The sequence below is a fragment of the Bos taurus genome, chromosome 29 (assembly GCF_002263795.3).
Source record: "Bos taurus isolate L1 Dominette 01449 registration number 42190680 breed Hereford chromosome 29, ARS-UCD2.0, whole genome shotgun sequence".
Lineage (NCBI taxonomy): Eukaryota > Metazoa > Chordata > Mammalia > Artiodactyla > Bovidae > Bos > Bos taurus.
Window position 1 is genome coordinate 1,443,333 of NC_037356.1, and position 24,921 is coordinate 1,468,253.

General features: G+C 40.6%; 1 protein-coding gene and 1 pseudogene across 6 annotated transcripts in view; both read right to left on the bottom strand.

Annotated features, from left to right (window-relative positions):
* Positions 1-24,921, bottom strand: part of DEUP1 (deuterosome assembly protein 1) — a 147,966-nt gene that overhangs the window by 40,498 nt on the left and 82,547 nt on the right. For all 6 annotated transcript variants that reach the window (XM_015461099.3, XM_015461097.3, XM_059882984.1 and 3 more), the window contains 2 exons: positions 20,268-20,465; positions 18,298-18,384 (listed from right to left, as the gene is read on the bottom strand). In XM_015461099.3, coding sequence (XP_015316585.2) covers positions 18,298-18,384; positions 20,268-20,465 — 285 coding nt within the window. The remainder of the gene's footprint in view (positions 1-18,297; positions 18,385-20,267; positions 20,466-24,921) is intronic.
* Positions 14,343-16,121, bottom strand: LOC784357 (GTP-binding nuclear protein Ran-like; annotated as a pseudogene).

Sequence of the window (24,921 nt, forward strand, 5' to 3'; positions counted from 1 at the left end):
AAGGATACAGAGGACAAACTGATAGTTGCCGGAGGAGAGGGTGTTGGGGGTAGGTAAAACAAGTGAAGGGGATTTAGAGGTACAAACCTCCAGGTAGAAAATAAATAAGCAATCATATGTACTATACAGCATATGGAATACGGTCAATAAAACTGAAATAACTTTATATGGGACAGATGGTTACTAAACTAATGTGGTGATCATTTTGTAATACACACAAATGTTAAATCACTATGAGGTACACCTGAAACCAACATAGTATTTTATGCCAAGTAAATTTCAATTAAAAAAAAAAACCTTCCTAGGCTTCTCTGGTGGCTCAGCAATAGAGAGTCCACCTGCCAATACAGGTGATACGGGTTTGATCCCCGATCTGGGAAAATCCCACGTGCCCCAGGGCAACTAAACCTGTGCGCCACAACTACCGAGTCTGTGCCCTAGAGCCCGGGAGCCACAGCTACCGAGCCCGCGTGCCCTGAGCCCTGAGCCCATGTGCTGCAACAGGGGATGCTGCAGTGAGATGTGGGCTCACCACAACTAGAGAAAGAGCCTGCACAGTGATGAAGACCCAGCACTGCCAAAATAAATACGTAAAACCACATTAAAATTTTTTTAAAAAACCTTCCTATATGAAGGATAATCCTCATAAAATATAAATGATTAAGTGCTATTTTAATAAGCATCATGTTGAAGGCTATAACAAATGGCATTCTATTTTATGACAGCCCATTAAGCAACCTTTAGACATATATATTATGTATGTATATGTGTTTGCTAATGTAAAAGCTCTGCAGAGATAATCAAATACCAAAAAGTGACTCTGCCTTTATTGAAAATACAATAAAACTGAGTAGACTAAAGTAACATGCATGAAAAATAGTAAATAATATAGATATGATGTAATTTATGTGTTAAATTATACTGCACCAAGTAGGAACCCAAATGTTTTTTGAATCAATCAATGTCAACAACTACTGAGACAGATCATGTAGGAAGTGCGATAAGACAAAGCTTTGGTTAACCTTTTAATTAGCAGTGGTTTCCTTGATAACTTATTCATGTCTCTCAGACAGCAGGTAAGTCCCACAAATCCACAGGTATTCACTGAGCCTTGCGTATGTGTGTGAGTGCTCAGTTGCCCAGTCATGTCTGACTCTTTGTGATCCCATGGACTGTAGCCCACTAGGCTCCTCTGTGCATGGAATTTTTCAGGCAAAAACACTGGAATGGGTCACCGTTTCCTACTCTAGGGTATATTCCTGACCCAGGGATGGAACCCAGGTCTCCTGCATTGCAGGCAGATTCTTTACTGTCTGAGCCACCAGGGAAGCTTTCAATGAGTCATATACTATACCAAATCTTATATGAAGAAAAAACATGAAATATAAGCCCTTTCTCCCACAAAAAATATGACTGAGACAAAACATACCCATAATAAAAAATAAAAGAAGACAATTCAAAACTGCTAAAGAAAGTCAAAGAAAGGAAAACTAACTGGGCCCCAGAGTAATGGTAGATGAATTCAAGGAGGAGATAAAATTTAATCTAGTCCCTTAAGGGACTGGTAGGATTTAGTAAAGAAAAAGGAATTTCTTTACTTTGGTAAAGGAAAAGCACTCAGGTGGAAAACATATAATAGATTGATCCATTCATCATTCACTGATTCCTTTGTTCATTTACTCATCAAACAAAACACTTTTCAGTGCCTTCCATATTCAGGCACTACATTAAGTGTTGAGTTCGGTGGCAAACTAGGGCCATGAGCACTGAGCCTACTGGTAAGGGGATGGGCAGCTTACGAAAAACAGGCAATTGTAAGACTGTGGTAGGACAGATGCTAAGGAAAGGATGCTATGATGGCTTCGAGGAGTGACACTTAACAGGAAAATCAGAGGAGATTTTGGTATAGCTTAAAATTTATGCAGATAAACTTGAAACATTAAAAGGACATGGCCATGTGAAGGAGGGAAGGGGGATTTTTTGGTAGAAGGAAAAGCATGTGCCAAGGTCAGGAAGTAAGAAAGAGCATGAGAATGAGAATCACATACACAGATGAGAATAAGCTGTTCTACTGTAGTGGAGGCTTTGTGCCCGTCTCCACAGGGAAACAGAGCAGGTGACCCAGGTTAAGGAAGCCTGGGACGTGAAGGGTTCTGGCTTCCTGTGGGAAACTGAGCACATGTTCCACCAGGAAAGGCAACATTAGGAAAGCATACCTGGCGTGGAAAATGGACAACTTGGAAGCCATTCTGAAGAGAGAACCTGAAGCCGTTGTATGATGCAGAAGAGAGAAGCTGAAGGTGCCTCTACCCTTCAAGGGGAAGCACACAGCCAGAGTAGAGAACCAAGGACGAAATGCAGGGGCTGAGTAGGGGCAGAGATGCAAGGGCAGGATCAGTGACAAGAACAGAAGGGGCAGGACCATGGGGTCTGACAGTCAACACTACGCACCTGGAGCTATCCAAGCCAGTCACAAGCTGTATGATCTTGGGCAAGTTACTCTAAAACTGAAAGATCTCATTTCTTTTTCTGTGGGGATAATAGTCCCTATCCCAGCCCCACCCCCCTCCCTGGCCGCCCCACACAGTATAAGGACGTAGACGTTAATGTACGGAAAGTACTCGGCAGACAGCAAGGCATACAGTACGCATGCGATGACCAGCAGCTCTTTGTTGTGACGAAATTCTACCAGTCTCCTTGACTTTCTGTCTTGTCTCTGCACATTATATTACGTTGTGTGCTCAGCCACTCAGTCATGTCTGACTCTCTGCGACCCAATGAACTGTAATCTGCCAGGCTCCTCCGTCCATGCAGTTTTCCATGCAAGAATACTGGAGTGGGTTGCCATTTCCTTCCCCAGGGGATCTTCCTAACCCAGGAACGGAACCCACATCTCTTGGGTCTCCTGCCCTGGCAGGTGGAGTCCTTACCACTGCAGCACCTGCATTATATCACCTTATCATGAGTTCCCACCACTGTGTGTCTGGCTAACTATTCCTAAGAAGCCTTTTCTGATCCTAGTACAGCATCAGGTAGCCCCCACACAGCCCCTGCACTCCACAATCTCCTATCACTCTAGCATAACCATCCAGTTAATTGTTTATATCCACTAATGTATGTTTATAGACACTAACATTAATCTCCATGAGTTCAAGGATCTAGTCTCATAATCCTAGCATTCTGCTAGACATATATCAGACATTCAGTAAATAATTATAGAGTGAATGAAAACATTCTGTGCTGACTGGGGCATGTGATAAGTGCAGAAAAGAGAACCTAGAAATAAACCCACACGTGTAGGTCAACTAATCTTTAAAAAGGGCACCAAAAACAATGGGGAATGGGTGGTGTCTTTAATAACTGTTGTTGGAGAACTAGATATTCACAAGAAAACAAGTAAAACAGACCTCTATCCTAGACTACTCAAAAACTAACTCAAAATAGATTAAGGCTTAAATGGAAGACCTGAAACTGTCAAACTCCCAGAAGAAAACATGGGGAAATAGCTACTTCGCATTGCCCCTCGCAATGATTTTTTGGATATAACACCAAAGCACAGGCAACAAAAGCAAAAACAGACCAGTGGGACTACATCAAACTAAAGAGTTTCTTTCACAGCAAAGGAAGCCAATTAACAGAGTGAAGAGGCAATCTATGGAATGCGAGAAAATATTTTGTCAACTATATATCTAATAAGGGGTTAATTTCCACATTATATAACAAACACATACAACATAACAGCAAAAATACAAACAACACAATTAAAAATTGGGCAAAGGGCCTAAACAGATATTTTTCTAAAGAAGACATACAGATGGCCACAGACACGTGAGAAAGCTGCTGACGTCACTAATCATCAAGGAAATGCAGACTGAAACCACAGTGAGGTACCACCTAAGACCCGACAGGACGGTCTGCATCAAAATGGCAAAACATAACAGGTGTTGGTGAGAATCTGGAGAAAAGCGAGCTCTCACACACCACTGATGGGAATGAAGTTGGAGAAGCCACTGTGGGAAACGGCATGCGGGCTGCTGAAGAAATTGAAAACAGAACCACCGTGCTGACCCAGATCTCGCGTCTGGGTATGTATCTAAAGGAAAGGGAACCAATGTTTCAAAGACATGTCCGCACTCCAGTATGTTCACTGCAGTTCACAATAGCCAAGACATGGAAAGTGTCCATTAGTGGATGAATGGATGGAGAAAATTCCACATAATCCTACTCAGCCATAAAAGAAGGAAATCCTGCCATTTAAGATAACATGGATGAACCCGGAGGACATTAGGTTAAGTGACATAATCCAGACAGAGAAAAGCAAATACTGTATGTTTGCACTTATATGTGGAATTTTAAAAAAAGTCAAACTGACAGAAACAGAAGGTAGAATGGTGGTTGTCACGGGCAGTCTGGGTCGGGGGTTGGGGAATGGAATGAGCAGAGATTGAATAAAAAAATACCAACTTTCATTCATAAGATGAAAAAAGCCACCACAGCCACGCACTACAACTGGGGAACAGCCCCAACTTGCCACAACCAGAGAAAGCCCGCAGACAGCGACAGAGGCCCAGAGCAGCGGAAAAACAGATAAACACATGCACAATTTTTAAAAAGGTATCAGACAAAGTGCAACAAAATAAACCAGGAAGAGGAAATTAATAAAAGACAGCAATAATTAAATTAGGAAAGAGGAAATAATAAAGTCAATACTTTTAAATACTAATAAGCAATGCCTTTGTGTGCCAGACTTAAAAAAAGAGAGAGAGCTAAACTATACATGTTTAGAAACAAGAAAGAAAACATAAATCCAGGATCTGGAAAGATGCAAAGAACTCTAGGATATTCCTAACTTTGGTAACAAGAAACATATTGGAATGGGTAATCACCAAAACAACCTAAGAAGAAGGGAAATCTGAATATACCAAGTACCATAAAAGAGAAGGGAAAGGTAACTGAGATCTGCCTCACTGAAACTTCAGCTATACACACATGTACACAGCTCAGTTCGGTTCACTCAGTCGTGTCCGACTCTGCAATCCCATGGACTGCAGCACGCCAGGCCTCCCTGTCCATCACCAACTGCTGGAGTTTGCTCAAACTCAGTGCCCATTGAGTCAGTGATGCCATCCAACCATCTCATCTTCTGTCATCCCCTTCTCCTGCCTTCAATCTTTCCCAACATTAGGAGCTTTTCCAATGAGATAGTTCTTCCCAACAGGTGGCCAAAGTATTGGAGTTTCAGCTTCATCATCAGTCCTTCCAGTGAATATTCAGGTCTGATTTCCTTTAGGATGGACTGGCTGGGTCTCCTTCCTGTCCAAGGGACTCTCAAGAGTCTTCTCCAACACCACAGTTCAAAAGCATCAATTCTTTAGTACTCAGCCTTCTTTATTGTCCAAATCTCACATCCATACATGACTACTGGAAAAATCATAGCTTTGACTAGATGGACCTCTGTTGGCAAAGTAATGTCTCTGCTTTTTAATATGCTGTCTAGGTTGGTCATAGCTTTTCTTCCAAGGAGCAAGCGTCTTTTAATTTCATGGCTGCAGTCACCATCTGTAGTGATTTTGGAACCCCAAAAATAAAGTCTGTCACTATTTCCAAGTTTCCACATCTATTTGCCACGAAGTGATGGGACTGGATGCCATGATCTTAGTTTTCTGAACGTTGAGTTTAAGACAACTTTTTCACTCTCTCCTCTTTCACTTCCATCAAGAGACTCTTTAATTCTTCTTCACTTTCTGCCATTAGGGTGGTTTCATCTGCATTTCTGAGGTTATTGATATTTCTCCCAGCAGTATTAATTGCAGCTTGTGCTTCATGCAGCCCAGCATTTCACGTGATGTACTCTGCATATAAGTTAAATAAGCAGGGTGACAGTATACAGCCTTGACGTACTCCTTTCCCAATTTGGAACCAGTCTGTTGTTCCATGTCCAGTTCTAACTGTTGTTTCCTGACCTGCATACAGGTTTCTCAAGAGGCAGGTCAGGTGGTCTGGTATGCCCATCTCTTTCAGAATTTTCCACAGTTTATTGTGATCCACACAGTCAAAGGCGTTGGCATAGTCAATAAAGCAGAAATAGATGTTTTTCTGGAACTCTCTTGCTTTTGCATGATCCAGCATATGTTGGCAATTTGATCTCTGGTTCCTCTGCCTTTTCTAAATCCAGCTTGAACATCTGGAAGTTCACTGTTGATGTACTATTGAAGCCTTGCTTGGAGAACTTTGAGCATTACTTTGCTAGCATGTGAGATGAGTGCAATTGTGCAGTAGTTTGAACATTCTTTGGCATTGCTTTTCTTTGGGATTGCAATGAAAACAGACTTTTTCCAGTCCTGTGGCCACTGCTGAGTTTTCCAAATTTGCTGGCTTATTGAGTGCAGCACTTTAACTGCATCAACTTTTAGGATTTGAAATAGTTCAACTGGAATTCATCACCGCCACTAGCTTTGTTTGTAGTGATGCTTCCTAAGGAGGCATTAACTTCACATTCCAGGATGTCGGGCTCTAGGTGAGTGATCACACCCTTGTGGTTATCTGGGTCATGAAGATCTTTTTTGTACAGTTCTTCTGTGTTTTGTTGCTACCTCTTCTTAATATCCTCTGCTTCTCTTAGGTCCATACCATTTCTGTCCTTTATTGAGCCCATCTTTGCATGAAATGTTCCCTTGGTATCTCTAATTTTCTTGAAGAGATCTCTAGTCTTTCCCACTCTATTGTTTTCCTCTATTTCTTTGCATTGATCACTGAGGAAGGCTTTCTTATCCTCCTTGCTATTCTTTGGAACTCTGCATTCAAATAAGTATATCTTTCCTTTACTCCTTTGTCTTTTGCTTCTCTTCTTTTTTCAGCTATTTGTAAGGCCTCCTCAGAAAACCATTTTGCCTTTTTTCTTCTTGGGGATGGTTTTTATCACCACCTCCTATACAATGTTATGAATCTCTGTCCATAGTTCTTCAGGCACTCTTATAAGATCTAAAGCACTGAATCTATTTGTCACTTCCACTGTATAATCATAAGGGATTTGATTCAGGTCATACCTGAATGGTCTAGTGGTTTTCCCTACTTTCTTCAATTTCAGTCTGAGTTTGGTTCATGATCTGAGCCACAGTCAGCTCCTGGTCTTGTTTTTGCTGACTGTATAGAGCTTCTCCATCTCTGGCTACAAAAAGAATATAATCAGTCTGATTTCGACATTGACCACCTGGTGATGTCTGTGTGTAGAGTCTTCTCTTGTGTTGTTGGAAGAGGGTGTTTTCTATGACCAGTGCATTCTCTTGGCAAAACTCTATTAGCCTTTGACCTGCTTCATTCTGTACTCCAAGGCCAAATATGCTTGTTACTCCAAGTATCTCTTGACTTCCTACTTTTGCATTCCAATCCCCTATAATGAAAAGGACAGATTTTTGGGGTGTTAGTTCTAGAAGGTCTCGTAGGTCTTCACAGAACTGTTCAACTTCAGCTTCTTCAGCATTACTGGTCGGGGCCTAGATTTGGATCTGTGATATTGAATGGTTTGCCTTCTAAGCGAACAGAGATCATTCTGTCGTTTTTGAGACTGCATCCAAGTACTGCATTTGGACTCTTTTGTTGACTATGCTGCCAACTCCATTTCTTCTAAGGGATTCTTGGCCACAGTAGTAGATATAATGGTCATCTGAGTTAAATTCACCCATTCCAGTCTGTTTTAGTTCACTGATTCCTAAAATGTTGATGTTCACTCTTGGCATCTCCTGTTTGACCTCTTCCAATTTACCTTGATCCAGGAACCTAACATTTCAGGTTCCCATGCAATATTGCTCTTTATAGCATTGGACTTTACTTCCATCACCAACTTCCACATCAACAACTTGGTGTTGTTTTTGCTTTGGGTCTTTCTCTTCATTCTTTCTGGAGTTATATCTCCTCTCTTCTCCAGTAATTTATTGGGCACCTCCCGACCTGGGGAGCTCATATTTCAGTGTCATATCTTTTTGCCTTTTCATACTGTTCATGGGGTTCTCAAGGCAAGAATACTGAAGTGGTTTGCCATTCCCTTCTCCAGTGGATCACGTTTTGTCAGAACTCTCCACCATGACCCATTTGTCTGGAGTGACCCTACATGGCATGGGTCACAGTTTCATTGAGTTGGACAAGGCTGTGGTCCATGTGATCAGATTGATTAGTTTTCTGTGATTGTGGTTTTCATTCTGTCTTCCTCTGATGGAGAAGGATAAGAGGCTTATGGAACCTTCTTGATGGGAGAGACTGACTGAGGGGGAAACTTGGTCTTGTCCTGATGGGCAGGGCCATGCTCAGTAAACCTTTAATCTAATTTTCTGTTGATGGCTGGGACTGTGTTCCCTCCCTGTTGTTTGACCTGAGACCAAACTATGGTGGAGGTAATGAAGAAAATGGCAACCTCCTCACACACTGCTACACTTGGTGCCCCAGACCCTGCAGCAGGCCACCGACCTATGCCTCTGCCCGAGACTCCTGGACACTCACAGGCAAGTCTGGGTCAGTCTCCTGTGGGGTCACTGCTCCTCTCTCCTGGGTCCTGGTTTGCACAAAGTTTTGTTTGTGCCCTGCAAGAGTCTGTTTCCCCAGTCCTGTGTAAGTTCTGGCGGCTCTGTGGTGGGGTTATTGGTGACCTCCTCCAAGAGGGCTTATGCCACACCCAGGTCTGCTGCACACAGAGACCCTGCCCCTGTGGCAGGCCATTGACAATCCATACCTCTGCAGGAGACATTCAAATGCCACTCAATGGCAGGTCTGGCTCAGTCTCTGTGATGTCTTATGGTGAGCCTTCTGAGCATCTGTGGTGGGTTGGAGTTTGATTGTATACTTGATTTCACCCCTCCAACCATCTTTCTGGTACTTCTCCTTTGCCCTTGGATGTGGGGTATCTTTTTTTGGTGGGGTCCAAGATTCTCCTGTCGATTGTTGTTCAAAAGTGAGTTGTAAAGAAGATGAGCACATGTCCTTCTATTCCGCCATCTTGGAGTGGTATCTATCTATCTATATATACACATTCTCCTTTATATTCTTTTCCATTTTGGTTTATCTTCACTGGTTCAATATCAAGATGGTTTCATAGCTAAGTTCCTTCTAACCTTTAAAGACCTGTAATTCCAATATTATTTAAACTATGGCAGACCACTCATAAATATGGAAAACTCTCTATTTATGTTATAAAGCCAACATAACTATATAACAAGCTGGAAAAAAGAGAACTATACACAAATCTCATTTATATACAAAATCTTTATTTCTAAATAAAATATTACCACATAGAAGCCAGTAATATATTAAAACTGTTAAGAGTATGACTGTTATATGTTGAAGTCCAAGCCATTACTAATACCTTAGAATGTGATCTTATTTGTAAATAGGATCTTTACAGAGGTAACCAAATAAAGAATGAGGTCATTAAGGTGGACTCTAATCCAACATGACAGGGATTCTACAAAAAGGGGAAATTTGGACACCAGAACAGACATACATAGAGGGAAGATGGTATGAAGAAACAAAAAGAAAGAGAGAAAGATGGCCGTGTGAAGACAGGGCACTGGGGCAATGCATGGACATGCCAAGGACTGACAGACTGTCGGCAAATCACTAGAGGCTACAGAGAGGCAAGGGCGAATCCCTCCCAAAGACTTCAGAGGGAGCACAGTCCTACGGAGACTTCCCCGGTGGCTCAGAGGGTAAAGCATCTGCCTACAATGCAGGAGACCCGGGTTTGATCCCTGGGTCGGGAAGATCCTCTGGAGAAGGAAAAGGCAACCCACTCCAGAACTCTTGCCTGGAAAATACCATGGATGGAGGAGTGTGGTAGGCTACAGTCTGTGGGGTCGCAAAGAACTGGACATGACTAAGCTACTTCACTATCTTTTTCTTTTCATAGTTTTATCGACACCTTGAGTTTAGACTTCTAGCTTCCAGAACTATACAACAGTAAGTTTCTATTGTCTTCAGATACTCAGTTTGTGGCAGTCTGTTATGACACCACTCAAAAATGAATAGAATGATCAAAAAGGTTTATTCCATGGATTTAAAGGTGGATCAATATCAGGAAATCTATCAATCACAGTGTATTACACATCAAAAAACTAATGGATAAAAACTACATGATGTCATGTATGTTGAATGGGCATTTGATAAAACAGAAGCAAATCTTAAAAACTCTAAGTAATTTCAGGAATAGAAAGACATAATAAAGACCATAAATCAAGAATATTATCCTAAATAGTAAAACTCTAAAATGGTTTCACCTAAAGTCAGAAATTAGACAAATTTGCCAATGATCACTATGATTACTTAATATTCTCTTGGAAGTTTCAGCAAGTTCAATATGACAAAAATTACTGTCATGAACACTAGAAGAGATACAACTATTTTTGTTGATACAACTACATATGTCAAAACACTTAAGAACCTCTAGTAAAAAGCCTACTACAATTAAAAGGTAGTTTGACTTTTTTTTTCTATATTTACCGTAAGTTTTTGGATATGGAAAATGGAAAATATTCCACTTACAATAGTGACAAGAACTATAAAATACTTGAGAATAAGTTTAAAAAGAAAGAAAATAAGTTTTAAAAGAGAATAAGTTTTAAAAGGTACAGAAACTATATGAAGAAAACTGTAAGGTCTTATTGAAAAGCATAAAATAAGAGATGAAGAAATAGAGAGCCATGCCATATTACTGGATAGGGAAATTTACTTTTATAGAAATGCCAATTCTTTCAAAGATAATACATAAGCTTAATTCAATTCCAAGTAAAATCCAACAGGAAATTATCAGGAGAAACTGAATTAATTGAGCTTAACATTTATCATAAAAAATCTTTAATTGGATTCCTATTTTATACTACATGCAAAAGTGTAATTCAAATGAATTAAAAATTTAGATGAAAAATATAAAAATCTTTGAAGAAATTATACATATTGTCCAGAAGTTAGAAGAACCATGTTACACAAGGAAGGAAATTCAGAAGCTATAAACAAAAAGTTGTACATGTTTGACAAATAAAAGTTTAAAACATTTCATATGACAAAAGATATAAAAGTTAGAAACAACAAATTAGAAAAATGCTGTTATAAACTGACAAGAAAAAAAGAAAGCCCAAAGAAAATGAGTTTCAGCTTTGCCCAAGGAAAATGATCAAAAAATATAACTAGGTCATAGTATATTGCCAATAAATATGCAAAAATATGCCCTCTGCAGTCAGGAAAATGTAAATTAAAAGACTATTGAGAAATCACTTTATACCCATCAGACCAGCAAAAATTTAAAAGAGCAATAACACCTATTGCCAGTAAGGATGAAATAAAAGGTTACTCTCTTATAGAGAGGGTAGAAATATGATTTGACAACAAATATTTTAAAATTAAAAGATACATATCCTTTGAATCAGCAATTGCATTCTCAGGAAGCTATTCCAAGACGTATGGACAAGGATGTTTTTCATAGTATTGTGTTTCTGTGTAAAAATCTAGAGATAGAGTTGTTAATTATGAATGAATTACAGTTAACCCCTGAACAACATGAGTTTCAACTGTGTGGATTTGTACATGGATTTTTTCATTTTTCCTAAATATGCATTACAGCACTACACATCTGCAATTGGTTGAATCCTCAGATATGGAGGAAGGCTGGCTGTAAAGTTAGCTGCAGACTTTGGACTGCATGGAGTCAGTACCCCTAACCCCAACTGTAATTCTGGAAAAACAGCTGAATTTTTTCATGAAAATCATGAGATATTCTTAAGCTACTATATAATCCGATAAAACCTAAACTTGCTGACTTAGAAGGATTAACAAAGGATAAAAGACACAGATAAGTGTACAAAATGCAATCCATTTTTAAAAAAAGTTAAAACCCCTGAATAGGTATATGACTACACACACACACACACACACACACACACGAAAAAACATAAAATGATGCATACCGAAGAGTTAACATGTTATCTAATGGATCGGTTATGAGGTGGCTGGAGAAATGGAGGGAAGGGGAGAAACGAGAAAAAGAGTTACAACACTCACTAAAATCACTGGTATATGAGTTATGCTTCAATTCACTAAAACGTATATGTATTTTACATGAGTATATATTTTTTTTCTGAAAAATTAAGAAAAATTAAAAGATGTTTCTCTACTGACTTGTAGAAATATCCATGATATATAGTCAAAAGGCAGTTTAGAATAATGTATATATTGTTGTTATTGTAATCTAATCACTTAGTCGTGTGTTACTGTCATCATCTAACATTACTGTCATCATCTAATCACTTGGTCTTTTTTGCGACCCCATGGACTGTAGCCTGCGAGGCTCCTCTGTCCATGGGATTCTCCAGGCAAGAATACTGGAGTGGGGGAGGGCGAGAGTGGGATGATTTGGGAGATTTGAAACACGTATAATATCATATGTGAAACGAATGGCCAGTCCAGGTTCGATGCATGATACAGGATGCTCGGGGCTGGTGCACTGGGATGACCCAGAGGGATGGTATGGGGAGGGAGTTGGGAGGGGGGTTCAGGATGAGGAACACGTGTACACCCGTGGCAGATTCATGTTGATGTATGGCAAAACCAATACAATATTGTAAATAATAATAATAATAATAAAGTTTGAATTGTTATTATTTTTTACAAGAATACTGGAGTAGGTGCCATGCCCTCCTCCAGGGGATCTTCCCAACCCAGAGATCAGACCTGAGTCTCCTACATCTCCTGCACTGGCAGGCGGATTCTTTACCACTGAGCCACCAGGGAAGGCCCAATGTAAATGTTATACATGTATTTCTGTAAAAGAACATTCAACTCATCCCATCTAAGTGTTTGCACAAGCAAGGAAAATGTTTTATAGAATGAAGTACAGTAGTTGGTTAGCATTGAGTATCTCTGGAGTCCAAACTGGGATTGGGGATGGACACGGGGGTAATTAGCTGCTTATTTACACATCTTTCTGTGTTTTATTTCTTGAAAATTTGAAAACAAAAAAGCAAACAGAGCCAAATGCCGACAGGAGTCAAAATGAAGTGGCTTAGTGGGGGCTGTAATGAAGCAGAACACACAACTACAGACATTCAGACTGAGATTCTGAAAAATAACACAAAAACTACTTTTTTGAGAGAGAGAGAGAAGAAAGCCATAGATGAAGGCAGGATCCAATTTAATTTTTTCGTGTATACAAGTTAGGAAAAACAGTCCTTGTGTCACAAGACTTTCTGTAACAGACAGGGAAATCACATATACCTTATTTTTATCTATACTCCATTGGGGTTTCCCTCGTGGCTCAGACGGTAAAGAATCTGCCTGCAATGAGGGAAACCTGGGTTTGATCCCTGAGTTGGGAAGATCCCCTGGAGGAGGGCATGGCAACCCACTCCAGTATTCCTGCCTGGAGAATCCCCATGGACTGGTGAGCTACAGTCCATGGGGTCCAAAGAGTCAGACACAGCTGAGTGACTAAGCATAGCACAGCACATACTCCAATCACAGGATCCATAACGAGGTGCAAAGAAGAATGCAGAAAGCGTCCAGAGTGATTCTATTCTTTGAGGCTAGATTGTGGACTACTAGGAGAATTAAGGACATACTCTCACAGAAATACAGTATCATCACAGAACACTCTGATGCAAATGGTAGCAATATTTTTTGGCATCTATCTCCTGAAACAAAGCAAACAGAAGCAAAAATAAACAAATGCTGCTGCTGCTAAGTCGCTTCAGTCATGTGCGACTCTGTGAGACCCCATAGATGGCAGCCCACCAGGCTCCCTGGGATTCTCCAGGCAAGAGCACTGGAGTGGGCCACCATTTCTTTTAATTAAAGGGAAACTAATGGCAAATTGAAAAGACAACCTACTGCCAGCACCAGGCTCCCCGGGATTCTCCAGGCAAGAGCACTGGAGTGGGCCACCATTTCTTTTAATTAAAGGGAAACTAATGGCAAATTGAAAAGACAACCTACTGCCAGCAAATTTGGAAAACTCAGCAGTGGCCACAGGACTGGAAAAGGTTAGTTTTCATTCCAATCCCAAAGAAAGGCAATGCCAAAGAATGCTCAAACTACCACACAATTGCACTCATCTCACATGCTAATAAAGTAATGCTCAAAATTCTCCAAGCCAGGTTCCAACAATATGTGAACCGTGAACTTCCAGATGTTCAAGCTGGTTTTAGAAAAGGCAGAGGAACCAGAGATCAAATTGCCAACATCCACTGGATCAAGGAAAAAGCAAGAGAGTTCCAGAAAAACATCTGTTTCTGCTTTATTGACTATGCCAAAGCCTTTGACTATGTGGATCACAATAAACTGTGGAAAATTCTTCAAGAGATGGGCATACCAGACCACCTGACCTGCCTCTTGAGAAACCTGTATGCAGGTCAGGAAGCAATAGTTAGAACTGGACATGGAACAACAGACTGGTTCCAAATAGGAAAAGGAGTTCGTCAAGGCTGTATACTGTCACCCTGCTTATTTAACTTATATGCAGAGTACATCATGAGAAACGCTGGGCTGGAAGAAGCACAAGCTGGAATCAAGATTGCCGGGAGAAATATCAATAACCTCAGATACGCAGATGACACCACCCTTATGGCAGAAAGTGAAGAGGAACTCGAAAGCCTCTTGATGAAAGTGAAAGAGGAGAGTGAAAAAGTTGGCTTAAAGCTCAACATTCAGAAAACAAAGATCATGGCATCTGGTCACATCACTTTATGGGAGATAGATGGGGAAACAGTGGAAACAGTGTCAGACTTTATTTTTTGGGGCTCCAAAATCAATGCAGATGGTGACTGCAGCCATGAAATTAAAAGACGCTTACTCCTTGGAAGGAAAGTTATGACCAACCTAGATAGCATATTCAAAAGCAGAGACATTAGTTTGCCAACAAAGGTCCGTCTAGTTAAGGCTATGGTTTTTCCAGTAGTCATGTATGGATGTGAGAGTTGGACTGTGAAGAGAGCTGACCACTGAAAAATTGATGCTTTTGAACTGTGGTGTTGGAAAAGACCCCCCCTTTTTTTTTTAGATATTTGAAATACAACTTTATTCTGATTCTAAATGAAAAAGAATAGGAATGACAGTAACAAACAAGATTCCACCTCTCAATATTGTCATGTGACTACAGCAGTCTTATATTTGAAACTCAAGGAGGAAACAACTGTATTCCAAAACACCTAAATATGCAGGTCCAAAAAATGAAGGTTTTTTTTTTTTTAAACTGCCACATTCACTCCAAAGCCCATCCATCTCCTTCAGCATCCAAAGATTAAGCACATGTTCTGCTTAGCTGTATAATAAAGTGGCAAACACACTATACCACTGACATCACAGGGCAGTTGCCTATAAAACTAGACTTCTGACGCTGGGCCCCAGCTTCGCTTTCTCACAGGTCATCATCTTCATCCGGGACAGCAGTTGTCTGAGCAACCTCTAAATCGTGCTCATGCGGTGCTGCCAAGGCTGGGTCCATGACCGCCTCTGGCGGGGCAAGAGCAGGCACGGCGACAAACTCCAAGTTAGGGTCTCCATCAGTTTTCTAGCAAGCCAGGGAAGGGCTTTTCAAAGCTGTAGTTACTTTTGGCAGAAGTGTCATAGTACTGAAGATTCTTCCTTCGGTGGAAGACAGTTGACTTTGCCTTAACCTTTCTGTCCTTAATATCCACTTTGTTGCCACACAACACAATTGGGATGTTCTCACACACTCGAACCAGATCTCTATGCCAGTTAGGCACATTCTTGTAAGTAACTCTTGATGTTACGTCAAACATTATAATGGCACACTAACCTTGTATATAATAACCATCTCTCAGTCCACCAAATTTCTCCTGACCAGCTGTATCCCATACATTGAACTTAATAGGTCCTCTGTTGGTATGGAACACAAGAGGATGGACCTCAACACCCAAGGTAGCTACATACTTCTTCTCAAATTCACCAGTCAGATGATGCGTCACAAATGTAGTTTTTCCAGTACCACCATCACCAACCAAAACAAGTTTGAACTGAACTTGGGGTTCTCCTTGGGCAGCCATCGTGATGTTACTTCCAGAAGCGTCTCTGCGCCCATCTGACTGAGGGCTGGAAAGATGGTGGAAGCCGGAAAAGACTCTTGAGAGTCCCTTGGACTGCAAGGAGATCCAACCAGTCCATTCTAAAGGAGATCAGTCCTGGGTGTTCTTTGGAAGGACTGATGCTAAAGCTGAAACTCCAATACTTTGGCCACCTCATGCAAAGAGTTGACACATTGGAAAAGACTCTTGATGCTGGGAGGGATTGGGGGCAGGAGAAGAAGGGGACAAGAGGGTGAGATGGCTGGATGGCATCACCGACTCAATGGACATGAGTCTGAGTGAACTCTGGGTGTTGGTGATGGACAGGGAGGCCTGGCGTGCTGCAGTTTATGGGGTCGCAAAGAGTCGGACACGACTGAGTGACTGAACTGACTGAACTGACTGACTGAATGCAAGAAAATATGATATGATCAACAAGGGTTAATATCAAAAGTATGTAAACATCTCATACACTCAACATCAACAAAACAAACTACCCAGTTAAAAAATAGAAAAACTGAATAGTTTTCCAAGGAGAACATTCAGATGGATAACAGGCACAAGAAACATTGCTCAACATTCTTAATCATCAGAGAAATGCAAATTGAAACCACAATGAGGTTATCACCTCACACTTGTCAGAATGGCTATCATCAAAAAGAATACAAATAACAAGTGTTGGTGAGAACATGGAGAAAAGGAAGCCCTCATACACTGTTGATGGGAATGCAAACTGGTGCAGCCACTGTGGAAAACAGTAAAGAAGTTTCTCAAAACACTAAAGATAGAACTATCTTACGACCCAGTAATTTCACTCATGGGTATATAAATATCTGAAAAAAACAAAAACATGGTTCAAAAAGATACATATACCCCAATGTTCACAGCAAAATTGTCAAGATATGGAAGTAACCTAAGTGTCCATCAACAGGTGAATAGATAAAGATGGCGTGGTTCGCACACACACACACACACAATGGAATACTACTTGGCTATAAAAAGAGTGAGATTTTGCCATGTGCAACAACATGGATGGACTGGAAGGGTATGAGGCCAAGTGGAATAAGTCAGAGAAAGACAAACACTGTGTGACACCACTCCTATGTATAATACAAAAAATAAAACAAATAGTGAATATAACAAAAAAGACAGTCGCAGATAGAGAGCAGGAGGGAATTAAGAGGCACAAATTATTATGTATAAAATAAATTATGAGGATATATTGTATAACACAGGGAATATAGCCAATATTCTGTAATAACTATAAATAGAGAATAACCTTAAAAATTGTGAATCACTAAGTAGTATACCTGTAACTTACATAATATTGTAAACCAACTATACTTCAATTAAAAATTCAAAAATAAAAATACTGACAAAGAAAGAAATACAGAATCCTGACTTAAGAAAGGACTATGGAGAATGCGTGATCCAACTTTATCACTTTACAGTGAGGAATCTGAGGCCAAGTTAAGCAATCGCCTTACTCGGATCCCCTGCATTCCCTGCACTGGCAGTAAATTATTTTATCTCAGAATATTTACTCAAAGCAAATAAATGATAAACAAGTAACTATGATATTTTATTAGTTCAATAAATAAACGTTCTCCTATTTCACATGTAAAAAAGCAAACCTCAACTGTTCTATGAAACAACTGAAAAGAAAGGCATGTAGCCTGTTTAAGCTGTCTTGTGTGAGCCTGTAAAGGCACCAGTTAAAACCACAAGGCCAGATCTCAATCGTTCACTGATCCATTCTTCTTTTTATTCAACCAGCATTCACTGAAGACTTTCCCCCTGACGTTGGGAAGTATTGGTGACACGTTAATAAGGCACCACTCGGCCCTTGTTCCCCATGTGGGGGAGAGTGACAAGCTATGAGACAAATCGGCCCAAGTGCAGCTGGAACTACCTGTTCTGACTGGAGTCTCAGGGGCAGGTCATCAAGTGGAACTGACAGGAGTCGGGCCGTGCAGGGTGTAGGAGTCCAGACGCAAAGGCAAGGACAGTAATATATGTTTGAGGAAATAATTTGAATTGAGCCCAATTCAAGAAAAGAACAAGGAGAAAACCAGAAATTCAAATGTTCCAGCCTGCAGATAAAAGTAAATTCCATCCAAGTACGAGATACTTTGTCAGCCTGACTCCTGCACGCCTGACAGGCGGGAGGCGTTCAGTAAACAGTATCTGGCCAAGGAGGCAAGCTCTCTGTTCAAGCTACTGAGTGGCGTCAGCACATTACCATGTACCGTCCAGGGTCCAAGTCTCCCATCATGCCTTTCAGGTGTGTGTTTTCAGTCCTGACAGCTTTGTACCTCGTATCCAACATCTGAAAGGAGATTAGTAGTTAAAAGTGAATGTGAAATTCGTAATAAGAGCCCACAATTCTATGAAAATTAATTTTACTTTGTTAATATAAATGTTTTCTAAGAGTAGCAAAGGGAGACACTTAGGCAGGCTCATCGTAATCAGGTATTCTCATTCAGTTCTCTGATCTTCGGCAGGCCCCACTGTACCCTCCTTTCCTGATTGCTGCCAAATTAAAAACAAACTATACTGATTGATTACCCTTTCCCATTCCCAAATTCCATTTCTCACTTCTGTTTTTTTATGGTATGCAAATTATCACCAGAAAAAAAAAAATCACAATTTTAAAAACATGCTTGAATAACAGTCCATTAAGTTTCTTCATTACCTGATTAATTTTTACAACATGCAAATATGATTTCATGTTAAGTTTTGTTCTTCCTGCCAAATTTCCTTCTTTTTTTGTGACTACTTCATTTTGTCTCCTAATTTATTTTCTCCCTAATTTCTTCTACTTGACAGTATTTAGACATGGCATCTGACCTTTTATTTGTCTAGGGCTCTTTTCTACATAAAGCACTTTCCTTAAAAAGATTTACTTTTGTAAATTATAAAATATATTCTCCTTGACAAAAGTCTAAAAATATAGAAAAGTATAAAGGTTAAAATGAAAACCATTCTTAATCCAACTACCTAGATCAGTGTTAACACCTGTAAAATATCAATTCCTATACAGTGCAGCCAATGCTATCATCTCATTTTTGTAGTTTTCATGTGTATTTTACAGGTTAATCACAGTTTAAGGCTTATACTAGGGCAAAGCCAGAATATTTTCTTATTTTTACAATACACAGGATTTAAGTAGCCCTGTTATTGACTTTTTGCATGGACTGTAGCCCACCAGGTTCCTCTGTCCATGGAATTCTCAAGGCAAGAATACTGGAGTGGGTTGCCATCCCCTTCTCCAGGGGATCTTCCCAACCCAGGGATCAAACCTGGGTCTCTCGCATTCCAGGCAGACTCTTTATCATCTGAGCCAACAGGGAAGCCCCAGTAACCATCACAGATCTAGAAAATTATTGAATGGTGCTCTCAAAAACTATATTTGGGGTAATAATGCAGAGAAACCCTACACTTTCAGTAGCAGGTCACCAATTTGATAATGAGTACAGGATTGAGGTGGTGAAAGAAATGGCAACCCACTCCAGTATTCGTGCCTGGAGAATTCCACGGACAGAGGAGCCTGGTGGGCTACAGCGCATGGGGTTGCAAAGAGTCGGACACAACCAAGTGACTAAACCACCACCACCACCAAAGGATTGAGGGAATTTCAAAATAAATAGGAGGGGAGGGAAGAAGGAAGGGAAGACTTAGAAGTCACTTGCAGTATCTGAACAGTAGAATGTTATAATCGCTGTTTTTTTCCATGAACCATGCTATGCATTAGGTGAATATTCAGTGCATATGAGCTAATCTTCATTTTCAATATCCATTTTTCAAAATTCTAAAATAAATATATGAAATGGGAGTGAGAAATGTCCACGAAAAGCTGGAGTAAAAGCTCTTCTTAAGTTAAAAATGTTAATCGACGAACTAAGGAAAACAAATCCAGGAAGCAATCTGTGACCACCGCGTGCTGTTGCTGTGGGGGCGATCACCTGGGTCGCCAGAAGACGACAGCGTGAGATTTACAGAAATCGTCCTGTGCTGCCCCTTGCTTCCCCGGTTTTTGGTTGATGACACTTTGCGTTATCTCACCCAGGTGTTATGTGACTCCACTAGGCATTTCTGTGCTGCTAGACTCAGAAACCGTAGAAGAAAGAGAACACTTCCCCCAGTCAGTAAGCAAGGTGACTCTGCACTGAACAAGGGTGACCTGGACAGGCGCTCCTGCCCCTCGCATACCTGTTGTTTCGACAGCATTTTCTCTTTTATCTCTAGCTCCATTTTTAACTGTCTTTCCAGAAGGGCAGCTTTCTTCATGACAGTTGATATAGTGATCTCCTTCTGATGAAGCTCCTGTGTTAGGTCAGAGATTTCATTCCTCATTCTTTCCTGCTCAGAGCTATGGTACTCTTCCTCCTGATAGAGATGACTTCTTATCTGCAGCAGATATTTTCCAGAAAACAGCAACAAATCCTTCAGAGAGGCAGCTGAAAGGGTTCACTGACCATGTGCTGTCTTTCTGTCCTACCTTAAACTTAGGCAGACCCCACCTAACCCCCCTTTTCTGATCAATGTTGAATTAAAAAGATACAATAATGATTCATTTACTTTTTCCTTCCACTTTCAAAAGTTCTTTTTCACTTCTACTTCTTACTGTGTGCAAGTCATCACCAACTACTGATACCACTTCAGTGACTACTTTGACGGGAAGGTGGGGAATGTATTATCTAGCACTTCCCCCAGCTTCACTGACGTATACTTGGTATACGGAAAACTGCACACAGCTCATGGATAAAATCTGGTGAGTTTGGACACAGACATAATAACCATTATAGTTGTCTTTAAAAGTTTCTCTGTGTCCCTTTGTGGTTTTATTAATAATTTTGTGTGTATGGTAAGAACACTCTTCTGCCTTTCTAACAAATCTTTATCCGCACAATACCGTACTGTTGACTGTTGCACTGGGTTGTACAGCAGATGCGGAACTTACTTTATACCCATCAAACCACCACTCTGGGATTGGTGCCATGGACGAGTGCTGGCCCTACCACCAAGAGACTGACGAACCAGTTTTTAGGGAGAAAAGAGTTGGCTCAGAGAAGGGACTTGCTCAAAGTCATAAACTATGAACTGGAAGGACGAGGTACAGAACTTAGGACTGTTGGCTCTAAATTCCGTGCTTTTTGGGGGACTAAATTGTGCTGTACTATTTGTGACTGAACACTGTGTTTTTCAGAATCATGTTATAATAAATTTCAAACTTCATGTGTTCATGAAAAAGCATCACCCACTTTTCTTAGCCTGTGGAATCTCATATTCTTAACATTCACTAAACCTCCCATGGTAGAAACTGCTGGGTCACCCTGGACTCCTCCCCACCCTCACCCTCCCAAATCAAGTCAGGTAGGAAACCATGGTCCTTCTGTTTCAGCCTCTCCTGAGTCCTGCCTCTGCTCTCCATTCCCACTACCTCCGTCTTGGTTCAGCCTCCTCTCATCTTCCTAGAAATCATCTGCACTCTTGTGGACCACAGCCCTCCAGCTCCTTTGTCCATGGGATTTCCCAGGCAAGAACACTGGAGCGGGTTCCCATTTCCTTCTCCAGGGGGTCTTCCCAACCCAGGGATCAAATCCATGTCTCTTGTGTCTCCTGCATTGCAGGCAGATTCTTACCACTGAGCCATCTGGGAGGCCCTTAGAAATCATTCACCATTTCTAATTCACTGTCTCTGATTCTTGAGGTTCTGAGATAAAGTACATAATTACTGTTCTCAGAAAAAGAAAATCACAGTCCATCAGAGGAAGTGGGAAAATACACAGTTACAACAGAGTGCAGCAACCAGTGCCAGCAGCACATGGTGGAGCAGCGCTTACTCCAGCCTGTGGGTATCAGGACAGGTCCCAGAGGAAGGGGCCTGGGACTGACACAGGGATGAACAGAAGCCTGAGGGGAGAGAGAGACGGGGATGGGCTCCCAGGCAACGAGTGCAGCAAAGGAAAGGGGTCAGAGGGAGGGGCACGCTCAGTGAGCCACAAGCAGCCTGACGAGGCTGGACTCAGTGCGCTGTGAGAAGTAAGGCTGGAGGTTAAGCAGGGGCCATGCACAAAGAGATTTATATGAATTTACACCAGGGAACTTACTTCGAAAACTTTTTTTCATTTCTTCTTTAAAAATTTCAAGACATAATCTCTAAAAGATTATGAGTGTGCTCTCTCTCTTCAAATGTAACCAGAATAATGTCTTAAAAATACTAACAATTCCTCAATATCATATAATACCCAGGCAGTATCAAATTTATATTTGTATCAGAGGTGTGATGAATGTTTTTTAAATTTATTTGTTTGAATAGAGATTTAAATGTGGTGCATGCATTGAGACCAGCTCCTATATTTTTAAAGCCTCTCTTTGTGCCTGCATGCATGTGTGTGTTCTCTAAATACTCTACATACATCATCTTATTTAATCCCCACAATCTCTATTTTCCAGATTAGATAGAAAAGTAAGATATGCAATTGTTCATAAATCACATTCCTGGTAACAGGCAGTCTGATTACACTCTGCTGTGTAACCTGTCTGAGCAAAGCCCTGGAATGTGGTTCCCACATTGGAAAAAAGCCAGAGTGGGATGACCTAACATGGAAAATACTCAGGTCAGGAAGGCAGGTGGTCCAGCTTCAGGCTTCATCCCACCAATCCCTTACCTGGATCTATTCTTTATACTAACATTTTTAGAATTTCAGAGTTGGATGTAACCTTGGAAATCACGTGGTCTAACTCCATCATTTAAAAATATAAATGAAAAAAAAAAAAAAAAAAAGACTCTCAGGGAAGGAACTGGCTGGGTCTAAATTACCCAGTCGTAAGAGCAGAAGCATAGAGTAGGAGGCTGGAGTACAAGCGCATTTGCCCAGCACAGTATTACACATCTCCTTTTGTCTCCCATCTCCTCTCTCCAATTTTTTTCCTTATAATTTATCTGATGAACACTGCGGTTGTTCTATAATGTGTCTCAATTTGGATTTTATGATTGCATCCCTCTGATGTAGAATATACAGAACTGTACAAAAAAGATCTTCATGACCCAGATAACTACGATGGTGTGATCACTCACCTAGAGCCAGACATCCTAGATTGTGAAGTCAAGTGGGCCTTAGGAAGCATCACTACAAACAAAGCTAGTGGAGGTAATGGAATTCCAGTTGAGCTATTTCAAATCCTAAAAGATGATGCTGTTAAAATGCTGCACTCAATATGGCAGCAAATATGGAAAACTTAGCAGTGGCCACAGGACTAGAAAAGGTCAGTTTTCATTTTAATCCCAAAGAAAGGCAATGCAAGAATGTTCAAACTACTGCACAATTGCACTCATCTCACACGCTAGCAAAGTAATGCTCAAAATTCTCCAAGCCAGGCTTCAACAGTACATGAACAGTGAACCTCTAGATGTTCAAGCTGGATTTAGAAAAGGCAGAGGAACCAGAGATCAAATTGCCAACATCCGTTGGATCATCAAAAAAGCTAGAGTGTTACAGAAAAACATTTACTTCTGCTTTATTGACTATGCCAAAGCCTTTGACTGTGTGGATTATAACAAACTGTGGAAAATTCTTAAAATAACGGGAATACCAGACCACCTTACCTACCTCCTGAGAAATCTGTATGCAGGTCAAGAAGCAACAGTTAGAACCGGACATGGAACAACAGACTGGTTTCAAATTGGTAAAGAAGTACATCAAGGCTGTATATTGTCACCCTGTTTATTTAACTTATATGCAGAGTGCATCATGTAAAATGTCAGGTTGGATGAAGCACAAGCTGGAATCAAGATTGCCAGGAGAAATATCAGTAATCTCAGATACACAGATGACACCACCTTTATGGCACAAAGTGAAGAAGAAATAAAGAGCCTCTTGATGAAAGAGAATGAGGAGAGTGAAAAAGTAGGCTTAAAACTCAACATTCAGAAAACTAAGATTATGGTATCTGGTCCCAGCATTTCATGGCAAATAGATGGGGAAACAATGGAAACAGTGACAGACTTTATTTTTTGGGCTCCAAATCACTGCAGATGGTGACTGAAGCCATGAAATTAAAAGATGCTTACTCATTGGAAGAAAAGCTATGACCAACTTAGATAGTATATTAAAAAGCAGAGACATTACTTTGCTGACAAAGGTTCATCTAGTCAAAGCTACGGTTTTTCCAGTAGTCATGTATGGATGTGAGAGTTGGACTATAAAGAAAGCTGAGCACTGAAGAACTGATGCTTTGGAATTGTGGTGTTGGAGAAGACTCTTGAGAGTCCCTTGGACTGCAAGGAGATCCAACCAGTCTGTCCTAAAGGAAATTAGTCCTGAATATTCATTGGAAGGACTGATGTTGAAGCTGAAACGCCAATACTTTGACTACCTGATGCGAAGAATTGACTCCTTAGAAAAGACCCTGATGCTGAGAAGATTGAAAGCAGGAGGAGAAGGGGATGACATAGGATGAAACAGTTGGATGGCATCACTGATTCCATGCACATGAGTTTGAGCAAGCTCCAGGAGATGTTTATGGACAGGGAAGCCTGGCGTACTGCAGTCCATGGGGTCACAAAGAGTCAGACACGACTGAGAGACTGAACTGGACTGATGTAGCTTAACATGTTCTTAAAATAGTACTTCTAAAATGTGGGAAAAAATGAATATACTGTCATGAAGAAGGAGTAAGTTATTTTTTATTATTTTCTCAACATTTAGATATTAAAGCATGCTATACTTCAAAACTCTTTAAATGAGCTTAATTTACCTAGCTCTAAATGACTTTTGGGTTTATTAAAAATGTCAATTTTATCACAAAATTAGTGACTAAAAATCATTCTATATTGAAAAAAGAGAAAAATAAAATACTT